The sequence below is a fragment of the Aquarana catesbeiana genome, linkage group LG06 (genome assembly GCF_042186555.1).
Source record: "Aquarana catesbeiana isolate 2022-GZ linkage group LG06, ASM4218655v1, whole genome shotgun sequence".
Lineage (NCBI taxonomy): Eukaryota > Metazoa > Chordata > Amphibia > Anura > Ranidae > Aquarana > Aquarana catesbeiana.
Genome location: NC_133329.1, coordinates 308,328,585 through 308,345,674, shown reverse-complemented (window position 1 = coordinate 308,345,674; position 17,090 = coordinate 308,328,585). Strand labels below are relative to the sequence as shown.

Genomic DNA, 17,090 nt, shown 5'->3' with positions numbered 1-17,090 from the left:
AATATTTTTATTTCTGTTTGTACAGCCTTGTAATTTGCACACATCTGCCATACTGCCCAGCTTGGCACGTGACATCCTTATTACCTAGTTCAGCGGTGCAGCTTCCTGTGTCACCTCTAATGCCGCGTACACATGAGCGGACTTTTTGACGGACAATTCGACCGTGTGTGGGCTTCATCGGACCTGCAGCGGACTTTTTCGGTCAAAAATCTGACGGACTTTAGATTTGGAACATGCTTTAAATCTTTCCGATTCGAAAAATCCGCTTGTCTGTATGCTAGTCCGACGGACAAAAACCAATGCTAGGGCAGCTATTGGCTACTGGCTATCAACTTCCTTATTTTAGTCCAGTCGTACGTCATCACGTACAAATCCATCAGACTTTGGTGTGATCATGTGTAGGCAAGTCCAGTCGTTAGAAAGTCTTTCGAAAGTCCATCGTAACTCCGTCTAAAGTCCGTCGGAAAGACCGTCGGACCTTTGTTGTCGAAAAGTCCGACCGTGTGTACAAGGCATAACATGCTTATTTAGGCAATAAATCAACATCATCTTTCTTCAAATAGCAAGAAGGTGATCTAGGCAGTAACAAATGTGAAAGAGAAAGCTGCAAACTGATCTTCCTGGATATGCAGTGTGATGATGATGGTGTGTGTATCGCAAGACTGGCTGTACGGGATTAAAACTCCTTTGACTAAAGGTATTTGTATATTTATCTGTTTGCCTGGAGTTCTACTTTAGTGATTCTGAGGTTTATTTTGGCTGCTGTACTTCTGTTTTTTTTTATCACTTGCATTCTGATTCCAGTAATCAGGTTTTAGGTTCACTTCTAACTTATCTCAAGGGAGACAGATTGCTTTTGTGTTTCTGTTTTACATGTTAAACAAAAATGTTTTTATTAAAATAAAGCAAAGCTAAGCTGAAATGAAAGCTTTTGCTTCTCCTATGCTAGGAAATGGATTTTGTGTAGAATTTCCTGTGTTTAACACTCAAGTACATTGTACTTGTTAAAGTTAGAAAACTGGGTCATTATGTGCCTGTCCTTGTACACTAAACCCAGGGGTAAAGTATTTGCCTAACAAAGTTTCTGATTTGTGATTACTGCTTGAAGATTATTTCTATAATGTAGAGCTCTTTATCTGAAATTTGTTAAAGATGTTTGTTGGGACTATACTCCTATTTGTGGCTCGGTTTAGTGGTGTTGTATACAAAACTATTCATTGTACTCTGTAAATCTACGGAATGTCCTGCTGCACAAGTTAGTCATGGTAAAAACAATAATGGAATTAAAAATTTGATTAAATAATCCATCTTAAAAATAATTTAGCCTATCCTCCCAGCAACATGCTGGAGATGTGGACAAGAAATGGGATCTACTACATCTACTACACATTTTATGGTCTTGTTCTTTGGATGAAAGTGTATGAAATAACCCAAAAATTCACAAATGGGGCAATCCCTAAAATGCCAGTGTTCTCCCTCCTTCACCACACATCCATACCCATAACAATCAACAAAAATCTCAACAATGTGGAAATCTGTCACGCCCCTGACAATCCAGCAATAGATTTAATAGGTATTAGACTACTGGAAAGCCTTACTAGCTGATCGAAAAACACTCACTCCAAGGCGGGGGTCCGCAACCTGTCGATCGCGGTCCACCAGGCAGATAACAGGTGGCCCGCAAACAGGTTCCTGCACCGTTGACCCCCGCCTTCTATGTGTGCAGATCCTTGCCTCCCCAGGCTCCCTTCCCAGTCTCCAGCTTCCTCTGCAGCGTCATCTATGTCCCAGTCTCTCTCTCCCCCTCCAGCCTCCTCCCCCACCGCTGCGATCACTGAACAGCGGAGAAAGGGAGGAAGCACAGCCCAGGACGGAGGGCGGGAGGAGGAGCTAGCCAAATTTAACTTTTTATGTTAAACCATTGGTGATTGGTTGCTAGGACACAGGGTGGTACTAAGCAATCATTCACCAGCTTGCTAATATGAAAAGTCACTCTGCTGGCTCCTGCTCTCTGTCCAGAACTGTGCTGCCTCCGCTGTGGAAATAGGTAGGACACTGTGCTATGGGAGGGGAGGGGAGGAGAGTCAAGGCACTCCTGCACGTTGCATTCTGACCGCAACGCACTCCTGAACCTTGCATTCTGAGCGCAGCCCACCCCTGATCCCTGCATTCTGAGAGTAATGCATTGGTGAATCCTGCATTCTCTGCATAACGCACTCCTAAACCTTGCACTCTCTTTTTGTTCTGAGAAAAAATATTAAATCAAAAAAGAAAAAAAAACAGTTGGTCGGTCTTATTAGGGGGAGGGGGATTGGAACGACACACTGCCCGGTCATCTCTGACTTAATCGGTTGTTAAAGTAGATCACCATCTCTCGAAGGTTGCCTATCCCTGCTCTAAGGCATGCCGTAGATATACAATTTTCTGTCAATCCACCATGAGTCTTTCAGGCTGGGGAAAAGTCTTCCAGTTCTTGACAAGTAAGGGAACATGAACAAGAGAGGAAACCGAATTCCTCAACATCTTGGAGCTCATTGCAGTCAGGTTGTCCCTCCAGCACTGGACCCCCCTTTCTAAAGGGACACCCAATTCAGCTGCAGTCAGACAATTCTACCACAGCGGCATATATCAACCATCAAGGGGACACAAGGAGCTTGGAAAAACAGATTTTCTCATGAATGGAAACTGTCCAGCGATTTCTGCAGTCCATCTTCCAAGAGTGGTAAACTGCTAGGTGAATTATATCTGTGTCCAGTCTGAAATGCCAAAAAAGGGAGTCTACGGATCTAGCTTTGTTATGTTACAACTAGGGTTGTCCCGATACCACTTTTTTAGGACCGAGTACAAGTACCGATACTTTTTTTCAAGTACTCGCCGATGCCGATTACCGATACTTTTTTTTTAATGTCACGTGACAGTTTTTTTTTTGCTATTTTTTTTGGGGGGGGGGGGGGTGAACGTTGTATGTGTGTGTGGTTTTTTTTTTGTTTTCTTTTACAATTTTTATTTTTTACAATAATATTTTTTTATCATTTATTGTTTTTTTTTTTTTTTTTTTAAATCAGCCCTGTTGGGGGGCTTTGGTGAGATATCAGGGGTCTTAACAGACCTCTGATATCTCCCCCTTGAGACAGAGAAAGAGACAGAGGATAGAGATTCCCCAGTCCCTTTCTCTGCAGCGTCAGCTGCACTGAGAATGAATGGAGAGAAGACAGCGGCTTCTCTCCATTCATAAACTGACACATCGTAATCACAGAAGATTACAATGTTTCAGTTATGTGAATGGACAGAGTCAGCTGACTCTATCCATACACAAAGGAAGGAGGAGGAGGACGGAGGAACTGAGGGGGAGAACGGAGGGAACAGATGAGAGAGGAATGCAGGGGACAGATAAGGATAGAGGAACGGAGGGGGAGAGATAAGGAGAGAGGAACGGAGGGGGAGTACGGAGGGGACAGATAAGGATAGAGGAATGCAGGGGACAGCGGAGAGGCACAGAGGAACGGAGGGGGCATGGAGGAGGATGCAGTGACAGTCAGCTGTGAGCGATCACCGCTGTATGTCACTAAAGCTGGTGAAAGCGCTGGGGGAGAATCCTGTAACTCCCCCACGCGCCGATCACAGCTGTCTTCTAGGTATCGGGGGAAGCATCGGGAGCATTTGCCCGAGTACAAGTACTTGGGCAAATGCTCGGTATCGGTGCCGATACCGATACTAGTATCGGTATCGGGACAACCCTAGTTACAACAGTTTGATTCCCACCCTTCTTAAACAAAAGAATAATCACCGAAAACAGCTATGAATTACAAGCATGTACCAATAATACACATTTATTGATTATAATTACATAGCTTCTTCTCTACGGAGTTAACAAGCGAGAGTGAATGTCTACTACTATCTTATCACTCACACCATGAATGCAGTAATCACAGTCTGCTAAAGTCTTTTAGTGAAGCATTTATCATATTAATAAAGAAATTATTTAGGCTATTGGACAACTGGTGGTTGCCACGACACCAAGACTGATGCACAATTTTTCCTCTGTGCCTGATCTTAAGGAGCATGAAGTAATAAAACCCTGCTTGCTCACCTATAAAAGTGAATCCTCTTCATCTAATTCCTTGTGCACATAAGATTTATGTATTGCAGGTGATGAAACAAAATATAACATATAATGTAAGCCGGGAGATCTGTGTCTGAGCTATGGCTGTGGAGCCCACAGATGGTGACCCCGTAATGTTAACCATTTTCCCAGGCCCTTCAGCTTCTTGGCTGCAAGCTGTTTGCTAGAGGACATTTTTTAGTAGGATATGTTCCAATATGAACACGTTTAGAGAATTACTCCTATGAGAAGTGTTTTAAATTATTTGTGGAATGTACGTTTTTGTTATTAATGACAGATTGGGGTATTCATTTTGAAATAGGTTATGATTTCATATAGATTTTTTTTTAAAAACAAACTAGTTTCTAAATGTCCAAAATAGAATGAGGAGTCTATAGTATATTTTCAGTAAGTACATATTTTAAATTAATTGTGCCTGGAAGTGATATTTTGCTTGCTTGCTCCTCTGTGTCACAATTAGGGATGAGCCCGATGTTCGCCAAAAGCAAACATTATGCGGTGTTCGCTGCAAATTCGAAAGCCGTGGGACACCGTTAAAGTCTATGGGACATTAACATGAAAAATCAAAAGTGCTCATTCTAAAGGCTTATATGCAATTTATTGCCATAAAAAGTGTTTGGGGACCGGGGTCCTGCCCCAGGGGACATGTATCAATGCAAAAAAAAGTTTTAAAAACGGCCGTTTTTTTGGGAGCAGTTATTTTAATCATGCTTAACCACTTAAGGACCGCCTCACGCCGATGTACGTCGGCAAGGTGGCACGGGCAGGCAGAATCACGTACATATACGTGATCTGCCTCCCGCGGGCGGGGGGTCCAATCGGACCCCCCCCGGTGCCCGAGGCGGTCCGTTTTTGACCAGCGGCGATCAGAGATGAGGGGGAGACCATCCGTTCGTGGCCCCCCTCGCGATCGCCGCCGGCCAATCAAATCATTCCTCTGCTGCTGTATGCTAAACAGCAGCAAAGGAAATTATGTCATCTCTCCTCGGCTCTGTATTTTCCGTTCCGGCGCCGAGGAGAGAAGACTGCAATGTGAGTGTAACACTACACACACACAGTAGAACATGCCAGGCACACAAAACACCCCCCTTTTCCCCCCGATCACCCCCTAATCCCCCCCCCCCCCCCCGTCACACTGACACCAAGCAGTTTTTTTTTTTTCTGATTACTGCATGGTGTCAGTTTGTGACAGTTAGTGTGTTAGGGCAGTTAGGGTTAGCCCCCTTTAGGTCTAGGGTACCCCCCTAATCCCCCCTAATAAAGTTTTATCCCCTTGATCACCCCCCATCGCCAGTGTCGCTAAGCGATCATTTTTCTGATCGCTGTATTAGTGTCACTGGTGACGATAGTTAGGGAGGTAAATTTTAGGTTCGCCGTCAGCGTTTTATAGCGACAGGGACCCCCATATACTACCTAATAAATGTTTTAACCCCTTGATTGCCCCCTAGTTAACCCTTTCACCACTGATCACCGTATAACTGTTACGGGTGACGCTGGTTAGTTTGTTTATTTTTTTATAGTGTCAGGGCACCCGCCGTTTATTACCGAATAAAGGTTTAGCCCCCTGATCGCCCGGCGGTAATATGCGTCGCCCCAGGCAGCGTCAGATTAGCGCCAGTACCGCTAACACCCACGCACGCAGCATACGCCTCCCTTAGTGGTATAGTATCTGTACGGATCAATATCTGATCCGATCAGATCTATACTAGCGTCCCCAGCAGTTTAGGGTTCCCAAAAATGCAGTGTTAGCGGGATCAGCCCAGATACCTGCTAGCACCTGCATTTTGCCCCTTCGCCCGGCCCAGCCCACCCAAGTGCAGTATCGATCGATCACTGTCACTTACAAAACACTAAACGCATAACTGCAGCATTCGCAGAGTCAGGCCTGATCCCTGCGATCGCTAACAGTTTTTTTGGTAGCGTTTTGGTGAACTGGCAAGCACCAGCCCCAGGCAGCGTCAGGTTAGCGCCGGTACCGCTAACACCCACGCACGCAGCATACGCCTCCCTTAGTGGTATAGTATCTGAACGGATCAATATCTGATCAGATCAGATCTATACTACCGTCCCCAGCAGTTTAGGGTTCCCAAAAACGCAGTGTTAGCGGGATCAGCCCAGATACCTGCTAGCACCTGCGTTTTGCCCCTCCGCCCGGCCCAGCCCACCCAAGTGCAGTATCGATCGATCACTGTCACTTACAAAACACTAAACGCATAACTGCAGCGTTCGCAGAGTCAGGCCTGATCCCTGCGATCGCTAACAGTTTTTTTGGTAGCGTTTTGGTGAAAACTGGCAAGCACCAGCGGCCTAGTACACCCCGGTCGTAGTCAAACCAGCACTGCAGTAACACTTGGTGACGTGGCGAGTCCCATAAGTGCAGTTCAAGCTGGTGAGGTGGCAAGCTCAAGTAGTGTCCCGCTGCCACCAAGAAGAAGACAAACACAGGCCCATCGTACCCATAATGAATGCCCTTCCTGCTGCATTCGCCAATCCTAATAATTGGGAACCCACCACTTCTGCAGCGCCCGTACTTCCCCCATTCACATCCCCAACCAAATGCAGTCGGCTGCATGAGAGGCATTTTCTTTATGTCCTCCCGAGTACCCCTACCCAGCGAACCCCCCAAAAAAGATGTTGTGTCTGCAGCAAGCGCGGATATAGGTGTGACACCCGCTATTATTGTCCCTCCTGTCCTGACAATCCTGGTCTTTGCATTGGTAAATGTTTTGAACGCTACTATTCACTAGTTGAGTATTAGCATAGCGTACAGCATTGCACAGACTAGGCACACTTTCACATGGTCTCCCAAGATGCTATCGCATTTTGAGAGACCCGAACCTGGAACCGGTTACAGTTATAAAAGTTAGTTACAAAAAAAAGTGTAAAAAAAATATATATATATAAAATTTAAAAAAATAGTTGTCGTTTTATTGTTCTCTCTCTATTGTTCTGTTCTTTTTTACTGTATTCTATTCTGCAATGTTTTATTGTTATTATGTTTTATCATGTTTGCTTTTCAGGTATGCAATTTTTTATACTTTACCGTTTACTGTGTTTTATTGTTAACCATTTTTTTGTCTTCAGGTACGCCATTCACGACTTTGAGTGGTTATACCAGAATGATGCCTGCAGGTTTAGGGATCATCTTGGTATCATTCTTTTCAGCCAGCGGTCGGCTTTCATGTAAAAGCAATCCTAGCGGCTAATTAGCCTCTAGACTGCTTCTACAAGCAGTGGGAGGGAATGCCCCCCCCACCGTCTTCCGTGTTTTTCTCTGGCTCTCCTGTCTCAACAGGGAACCTGAGAATGCAGCCGGTGATTCAGCCAGCTGACCATAGAGCTGATCAGAGACCAGAGTGGCTCCAAACATCTCTATGGCCTAAGAAACCGGAAGCTACGAGCATTTTATGACTTAGATTTTGCCGGATGTAAACTGCGCCATTGGGAAAGCATTTTATCACACCGATCTTGGTGTGGTCAGATGCTTTGAGGGCAGAGGAGAGATCTAGGGTCTAATAGACCCCAATTTTTTCAAAAAAGAGTACTTGTCACTACCTATTGCGATCATAGGGGATATTTACATTCCCTGAGATAACAATAAAAATGATTAAAAAAAAATGAAAGGAACAGTTTAAAAATAAGATGAAAAAGCAAAAAAAGAATAAAGAAAAAAAAAAAAAGCACCCCTGTCCCCCCCTGCTCTCGTGCAAAGGCGAACGCAAGCGTCGGTCTGGCATCAAATATAAACAGCAATTGCACCATGCATGTGAGGTGTCACAGCGAACGTCAGATCGAGGGCAGTAATTTTAGCAGTAGACCTCCTCTGTAAATCTAAAGTGGTAACCTGTTAAGGCTTTTAAAGGCTTTTAAAACGGTATTTAGTTTGTCGCCACTGCACGTTTGTGCGCAATTTTGAAGCATGTCATGTTTGGTATCCATGTACTCGGCCTAAGATCATCTTTTTTATTTCATCAAACATTTGGGCAATATAGTGTGTTTTAGTGCATTAAAATTTTAAAAAGTGTGTTTTTTCCCCCAAAAATGCGTTTGAAAAATCGCTGCGCAAATACTGTGTGAAAAAAAAAATGAAACACCCACCATTTTAATCTGTAGGGCATTTGCTTTAATAAAATATATAATGTTTGGGGGTTCAAAGTAATTTTCTTGCAAAAAAAATAATTTTTTCATGTAAACAAAAAGTGTCAGAAAGGGCTTTGTCTTCAAATGGTTAGAAGAGTGGGTGATGGTGTGACATAAGCTTCTAAATGTTGTGCATAAAATGCCAGGACAGTTCAAACCCCCCCCCCCCAAATGACCCCATTTTGGAAAGTAGACACCCCAAGCTATTTGCTAAGAGTCATGTCGAGTCCATGGAATATTTTATATTGTGACACAAGTTGCGGGAAAGAGACAATTTTTTTTTTTTTGCACAAAGTTGTCACTAAATGATATATTGCTCAAACATGCCATGGGAATATGTGAAATTACACCCCAAAATACATTCTGTTGCTTCTGAGTACGGGGATACCACATGTGTGAGACTTTTTGGGAGCCTAGCCGGGTACGGGACCCCGAAAACCAAGCACTGCCTTCAGGCTTTCTAAGGGCGTAAATTTTTGATTTCACTCTTCACTGCCTATCACAGTTTCGGAGGCCATGGAATGCCCAGGTGGCACAAAACCCCCCCAAATGACCCCATTTTGGAAAGTAGACACCCCAAGCTATTTGCTGAGAGGTATAGTGAGTATTTTGCAGACCTCACTTTTTGTCACAAAGTTTTGAAAATTGAAAAAAGAAAAAAAAAATGTTTTTTTTTGTCTTTCTTCATTTTCAAAAACAAATGAGAGCTGCAAAATACTCACCATGCCTCTCAGCAAATAGCTTGGGGTGTCTACTTTCCAAAATTGTGTAATTTGGTAGGGTTTTGTGCCACCTGGGCATTCCATGGCCTCCGAAACTGTGATAGGCAGTGAAGAGTGAAATCAAAAATTTACACCCTTAGAAATCCTGAAGGCGGTGATTGGTTTTCGGGGCCCCGTACGCGGCTAGGCTCCCAAAAAGTCCCACACATGTGGTATCCCCATACTCAGGAGAAGCAGCTAAATGTATTTTGGGGTGTAATTCCACATATGCCCATGGCCTGTGTGAGCAATATATCATTTAGTGACAACTTTGTGCAAAAAAAAAAAAAATTGTCACATTCCCGCAACTTGTGTCAAAATATAAAATATTCCATGGACTCAACATGCCTCTCAGCAAATAGCCTGGGGTGTCTACTTTCCAAAATGGGGTAATTTGGGGGGGTTTTGTGCCATCTGGGTATTTTATGGCCTTCAAAACTGTGATAGGTAGTGAGGAGTGAAATCAAAAATTTACGCCCTTAGAAATCCTGAAGGCGGTGATTGGTTTTCGGGGCCCCGTACGCGGCTAGGCTCCCAAAAAGTCCCACACATGTGGTATCCCCATACTCAGGAGAAGCAGCTAAATGTATTTTGGGGTGTAATTCCACATATGGCCATGGCCTGTGTGAGCAATATATCATTTAGTGACAACTTTGTGCAAAAAAAAAAAAATTGTCACATTCCCGCAACTTGTGTCAAAATATAAAATATTCCATGGACTCAACATGCCTCTCAGCAAATAGCCTGGGGTGTCTACTTTCCAAAATGGGGTCATTTTGGGGGGTTTTGTGCCATCTGGGTATTTTATGGCCTTCAAAACTGTGATAGGTAGTGAGGAGTGAAATCAAAAATTTACGCCCTTAGAAATCCTGAAGGCGGTGATTGGTTTTCGGGGCCCCGTACGCGGCTAGGCTCCCAAAAAGTCCCACACATGTGGTATCCCCGTACTCAGGAGAAGCAGCTGAATGTATTTTGGGGTGCAATTCCACATAGGCCTATGGCCTGTGTGAGCAATATATCATTTAGTGACAACTTTTTGTAAATATTTTTTATTTTTTTTTATCATTATTCAATGGGTTCAACATGCCTCTCAACAATTTCCTTGAGGTGTCTACTTTCCAAAATGGGGTCATTTGGGAGGGATTTGTACCTCCCTGCCATTTTAGCACCTCAAGAAATGACATAGGCAGTCATAAACTAAAAGCTGTGTAAATTCCAGAAAATGTACCCTAGTTTGTAGACGCTATAACTTTTGTGCAAACCAATAAATATACGCTTATTGACTTTTTTTTTACCAAAGACATGTGGCCCGAATACATTTTGGCCTAAATGTATGACTAAAATTTAGTTTATTGGATTTTTTTTATAACAAACCATAGAAAATATCATTTTTTTTCAAAATTTTCGGTCTTTTTCCGTTTATAGCGCAAAAAATAAAAATGGCAGAGGTGATCAAATGCCATCAAAAGAAAGCTCTATTTGTGGGAAGAAAAGGACGCAAATTTCGTTTGGGTACAGCATTGCATGACCGCGCAATTAGCAGTTAAAGTGATGCAGTGCCAAATTGGAAAAAGTCCTCTGGTCCTTAGGCAGCATAATGGTTCGGGGCTGAAGTGGTTAAAGTGAAACAATAGAAATGAAATATTCCTTTAAGTATCGTGCCTGGGGGGGGGGGGGGGGTGTCCTTAGTATGCCTGTAAAGTGGAACAGTTTTCCCATGTTTAGAACAGTACCACAGCAAAATGACATTTCTAAAGGAAAAAAAGTCATTCAAAACTGATCGCGGCTGTAATGAATTGTCGGGTCTCAGCAATATAGATAAAACTCATTGAAAAAAATGGCATGGCTCCCCCCCCCCCCCCCAGTCCATTACCAGGCCCTTTGGGTCTGGTATGAATATTAAGGGGAACCCAGCACTGAAAATTTTTAACAAATTGCGTAGGGGTCCCCCCAAAATCCATACCCAGGCCCTTCAGGTCTGGTATGGATTTTAAGGGGAACCCTGCACCAAAATGTAAAAAAAAATCCATACCATACCCTTGTCCAAGCACACAACCTGGCATGCCACAGGAAAAGAGGCGGGGTGATAGTGCCCCCTGCTGCACCGTACCAGGCCACATGCCCTCAACATGGGGGAGGGTGCTTTGGAGTAGCCCCCCAAAGCACCTTGTCCCCATGTTGATGGGGACAAGGGCCTCATCCCCACAACCCTTGCCCGGTTGTCGTGGGGGTCTGCGGGTGGGGGCTTATTAGAATCTGGAAGCCCCCTTTAACAAGGGGACCCCCAGATCCCGGCCTCCCCCCCATGTGAATTGGTAACGGATACACTGCACCCAAAGAGCCTGGTAATGGACGGGGGGAACCCATGCCGTTTTTTTCAATGAGTTTCATCTATATTGTCGAGACCCGACAATTCATTACAACCGCGATCAGTTATAAATGACTTTTTTCCTTTAGAAATTTCATTTTGCTGTGGTACGGGAAAACCGCCACTTTACAGGCATACTATAGACACCCCCAGGCATGATATTTAACCGCTTGCCGCCGGCCGTCATATGACGGCCAGGCGGCGCGGCTCTTATTCTGGGAAGGCGTCCTATGACGTCCGTCCATTTAAACAGGGCATGTGCGCGATCGTGTGCGCACAGCCCTGTACCTTCGGTGGCGGCATGTCATGGAGACACCGCTCGCCACCGAGGGGGGTGAATAGCCATTGGGCATGGCTGTTTACCACGTGATCACAGATGGTACCACCCCACTTTGCACGTGCGTGCACGTCGGTGGTGGCGTGTTCCCAGGAACACTGCTAGTCACCGACTCTGGTAAACGGCCATTGGCCGGCGGCTGTTTACCACATGATCGGCTGTGATCCTTTCACAGCCGATCACTAAATGTAAACATATAGCGGTAATGAGATGTTACCGGGTTCTCCTCCTCACACACCGATCATGTGTGAGAAGGAGATTGCGGTAACATCTCGTTACCGCTTACTGTGTACACCAACACATACTGATTGTCCCCCCCCAATAAAGAGGACCTGTCACCACCCATTAAAGTACCTGTCACAGTTCGGCTGAGTACCTGTCACAGTTCATCCGAGTACCCAAGTACCCATCACAGTCCATCTGAGTACCTGTGGCAGTCCATCTGAGTACCTGTCGCAGTCCATCTGAGTGCCTGTCGCAGTTCATATGAGTACCTGTCACCACCCCTTCAGCGTACCCGAATATCAGTCACCAGGCCATCAGAGTACCCTAGTACCTGTCACCAGGCCATCAAAGTACCCATGTACCTTTCACCAGGCCATCAGAGTACCAGAGTGTTAGAAATATCTTATAAATTGACAACTTTGTGTAAAAAAAAAAAAAAAAATGCGTTTTCATTTTTTTTATACATTTTCGAAAAACTTCTGGAAAAAAAATGAACCGTTCAAAAGATTCATTATGCTGCATAGATTATACATTGGGGTGTTAGATTTCCAAAATGGGGTCATTTTGTGGGTAATTCCACTGTCCTAGTGCTCCAGGGCCTTCAAAAGTGTAATAGGTGGTTGAGAAATGAGATGTGTCATTTATGCTTGTAGAATGCCTCAAGGTGCTACTTCAATGTTGGGCCTTTGTATGTGGCCAGGCTGTGTAAAAGTCTCACACATGTGGTATCGCCATACTCGTGAAGAGTAGCAGAATGTATTTTGGGGTATAATTTGTTGTATGCTTTGCTGTGTGTGAGAAATAAACTGATATGACAATTTTGTAAAAAAAAAAAAAAAAAAAAATCTTAATTTTGCAAAGAATTGTGAGGAAAAAATGACAACTTAAAAAAACTCACCATGCTACCTACTTAATACTTTGGAATGTCTACTTTCTAAAAATGGGTAATTTTGGGGGGTATTTGTACTTTCCTGACTTGTTAGTGTCTCAAGAAATGAGATACACCTGATGTACTGAAGGCCTGATCAGATGTGATCAATTTTCAGTGATTGGCACTATAGTTTGTAGACTCTATAACTTTCACAAAGACCAAATAATATACACTAATTTGGGTTATTTTTACCAAAGCTATGTAGCAGTATAAATTTTGGCCAAAATTCATGAAGAAAAATTATTAATTTGCTAAATTTTATGACAGAAAAGGGAAAAGGCATTTTTTTCACAAAATTTACAGTCTTTTTTTATTTATAGCACAACAAATAAAAAAAACCCACTAGTGATTAAATACCACCAAAAGAAAGCTCTATTTGTGTGAAAAAAAGGACGCATATGGTACAGTGTTGCATGACTGAGTAATTGTCATTCAAATTGTGAGAGCGATGAAAGCTGAAAATTGGTCTGGGCAGGAAGGGGGTGTGTTATTAATGCTTGTTTCACTTTAAGCATTAATAAAATGGCCGTTTTAAAAACTTTTGTTTGCATTGATACATGTCCCCTGGGGCGGAACACGGGTCCCCAAACATTTTTTATGACAATAACGTGCATATAAGCCTTTAAAATGAGCACTTGATTTTTTTATGTTCGTGTCCCATAGACTTTAACGGTATTCGTCCAAATTTTTTGCCTGAACCGGGGGGGGGGGGGGAGGAGGAGGTGGGTTTCGGCTCATTCTTGGTCACAATGGTTGGACAGCATGTGTAGATATGTGGATTCTTTTTCTAGAGGTTTTTTCTTTGTCTTTAAGGCATACTGTAGATTATGCAGTTTTAATTTCTTCAACCACAGGTTTGAGGAAAGAACATTCCTTGATTCTTCCAGCAACATAGTCAGTGAGGGATGACAGCATATTGTATTCTGACAGCATCTGAACCAGTGAGGAGAGACAGATCGTGAGTTCCTAATAGCTAGGAACCACGATCTGTCATCCCCTCTAGTCAGTCTCCTTTCCCTACAGTTAGAACACACAGTCAGGGAACACAGTTAACCCCTTGATCGCCCCCTAGTGTTAACCCCTTCCCTGCCAGTGACATTTATTCAGTAATCAGTGCATTTTTATAGCACCGATCGCTGTATAATTGTCAAAAGTCTCCGATGTGTCTGCCATAATGTCGCAGTCATGATACAAATCGCAGATCATCGCCATTACTAGTAAACAAAAAAAAATAATAATAATAAAAATGCCATAAATCTATCCCCATTTTTGTAGACACTATAACATTTGCGCAAACCAATCAATATAAGCTTATTGCAATTTTTAGTACCAAAAATATGTAGAAGAATACATGTCGGCCTAAACTGAGAAAAAAAGTGCTTTTTTAAAAAAAATTGGGGATATTTATTATAGCAAAAAGTACAAAATATTGTTTTTTTTTTCAAAATTGGCGCTTTTTTTGTTTATAGCGCAAAAAATAAAAACCACAGAGATGATAAAATACCACCAAAAGAAGGCTCTATTTGTGGGAGGAAAAAAAAGACGTCAATTTTGTTTGGGTACAGCGTTGCACGACTTTTGTCAGTTAAAGCGATGCAGTGCTGTATTGCAAAAAATGCTCTGGTCATTGAGCAGCCAAATCTCCTGGGGCTGAAGTGATTAAAAAGCTCACCATGTCTCTTCCCAAATACAGAAGACTGTCTACTCTCCACAAAGGGGTAATTTGGGGGGAATTTGTACTGTCCTGGCTTTTTATTGGCCTCAAGAAACAAAGAAATTAGATAGGCTGTCAATATATCAGGATTGGTCAATTTTCAAATATATATACCTTAGTTTGTAGATACTATAACTTTCACACAAACCAATTAATATACACTTATTAGTAATTTTGTTTTACCAAAGACATGTAGCAGAATACATTTTGACCTAAATTTAGAAACTTGATTTTAATATGTTTCATAACCGAAAGTAAAACAATCTTTTTTTTTTTTTTTTTGCTTCATAATTTTCAGTCTTTTTTTCTGTTATATAGCATTTTTTTTTTTTTTTTAAAAAAACCTCAGTGGTCATCAAATACAACAAAAGAAAGCTCTATTTGTGCGACAAAAAATGATATAAATGGAATTTGCGTACAGTGATGCATGACAACGCCAGTTAAAGAAGCACAGTGGTGAATAGCAAAAAAATGGCCTGGTCATGAAGGGAATAAAACCTTCCAGAGTTCAGGTGGTTAATGTTTTAAGTTCGATTACAAAAAAGAAAAAACCTGACAGGACTAGACTTGCAACCAAGATCAGTTTTTTTTTTTTTGTTTTTTTTTTTTAATTTCCTTCCCTGCTGACCAATGTTTCCCTCACGATTAGTCCTATTGTCTCTCCAATGAGTACGCAAACCAGTAAAAACACTTCTAATGGTGTGGTGAGAAGTCATAGCTCGCATCAGAGTATTATCACTGTCGGTTAGCATTTTCCCTTTATTTCAATCTTAGCGACAGTAGCTAACAGGTTAAAAAGTAAGAGAAAGTTTCTTCAATGGTGACCAAGATATAAGTAAAACCCTGACAGACATTCTTAGCCTCTCTCTCACTATCCAAAACTTATGATAAAATAATTTTTTTTAAAAATGGACTTAAAGCCTAAGGCAGCCCATACGCGGTGCAAGTTTGGGCTTGCGGGAAAGAAATTCACATGATTTCCCCATCAACAGAGACAGTGATGACAGACTAATTTCACTAGCGTGAACATGAATCTGATTGATTGCTATGGGCAACTAAACTTCATACCTCATTATTACTGTCTGCAGTACTATTTGTCAGAATTTCTGGATGTTATCAGTTTATTAACTGATAGAGGAAAACATTTACATTTTATTTATAGATATGCATGAAACACCTTCCTGGGTTGTCTGTTTGTCCGTTTAATATCATCTTGCCTTTTTTTGCAGGATGAATATCGAAGTAAAGTTGAGGACTACATCAAGCGCTATGCCAGATGATGCCAACATCGAATCTCTGATCCCTCTCAAGAACAGTGGCCAGCCTCTGTGGGGTCTCCAGAGCCATAAGGGGAGGAATGTGAAAATCATTGAATGGCTTTTATGCCCTCTCCCTGCCAGACTGATAACAAACATTTTACCTCCAGCCCCTGCACTCTAATGCCATTCTTGTGCCCAGCCAAAAGGAGCCTCAAAACTCTTCTTCCCCCTTCTTTGGCTATTGATGTGTGTGCTTTTTTTTTTCCTTTTCCTTCGTTGAGTGGGGCGAATAATGCTTGCTTGTTTTATATCTCCTAAAATATACGGAGTGTTGTATGAATTCTAACAAGTTGTAATGATCCTTAGAACATCCAATCATGTTCAAAAACATCAGTTACCAGGTGGTCTTAGGTCAAATCTGTGTTTTTCAGACTTGAAGTATATAATCTATAAGCCTCTTGTAGGCCTGAACCACCATAACTACGTGATGCCTTTTTCATTCAGACAGATGGTTTGCTTTGTAACTGACACATAACGTCCAGTAACCGTGACAATGGGGGTTAATATTTGCCTCTTGTGGATACTCCAGCATGGAATGTAACAGCTTAAAATGTTTACAGTAATGGAGAGTAAGACCACCTAAGAGGCTGGAGCTAGACGCCAAATTAATTTGTCAGGCCTCACTTGATCAGTAGGCCTGTTCAATATCATTCTGTAATCCATTCTTTTTTTAATAATAATTTTATCTGTGTGCTGAGAGAAGTATGGGGTGAGGCAATATGCAGATTTTCTACGAGTGAAAAAGTTGCTGGCGCACAGGGTGACTTTCACAGATAACGAGACATGGGTGACCAATTCTTCTTACTGTGATGATGCAACTTTAACTTATTAATCGTGTTTAAAGGAGCTTGACGGGAACTGTAACCACACCCTGCCAATGTATATGGGTTATATAAATACAAAGATGCACTTTCACTGGTTTTGTCTGATGTCTATTTACTTTTTTGTTGTTTGTATAGAAGCAGTCTAAGCTATCCATATACATATAGACTTCTCTCATTGAAAAGAACTTAGAGAGGAATCGAATATATTCCACCATCCACTCTAAACAACGTGGGTGAAAGGATCACCCCGCTCGATATTGTTTTCTGACAGCAGCCACAACTGTCAGAATACCTGAACAGTGACTGCATCTATTTGGATGCTCTCACTGTTCAGCCAATGATGTTTCC

General features: G+C 42.4%; 1 protein-coding gene across 4 annotated transcripts in view; it reads left to right on the top strand.

Moving 5' to 3' along the window:
• The window catches only part of UBE2F (ubiquitin conjugating enzyme E2 F (putative)), a 497,889-nt gene extending 481,056 nt beyond the window's left edge, over window positions 1-16,833 (top strand). For all 4 annotated transcript variants that reach the window (XM_073633595.1, XM_073633593.1, XM_073633591.1 and 1 more), the window contains one exon: window positions 15,829-16,833. In XM_073633595.1, coding sequence (XP_073489696.1) covers window positions 15,829-15,879 — 51 coding nt within the window. In that variant the 3' untranslated portion in view covers window positions 15,880-16,833. The remainder of the gene's footprint in view (window positions 1-15,828) is intronic.
• The last annotated feature ends 257 nt before the right edge of the window (window positions 16,834-17,090 follow it).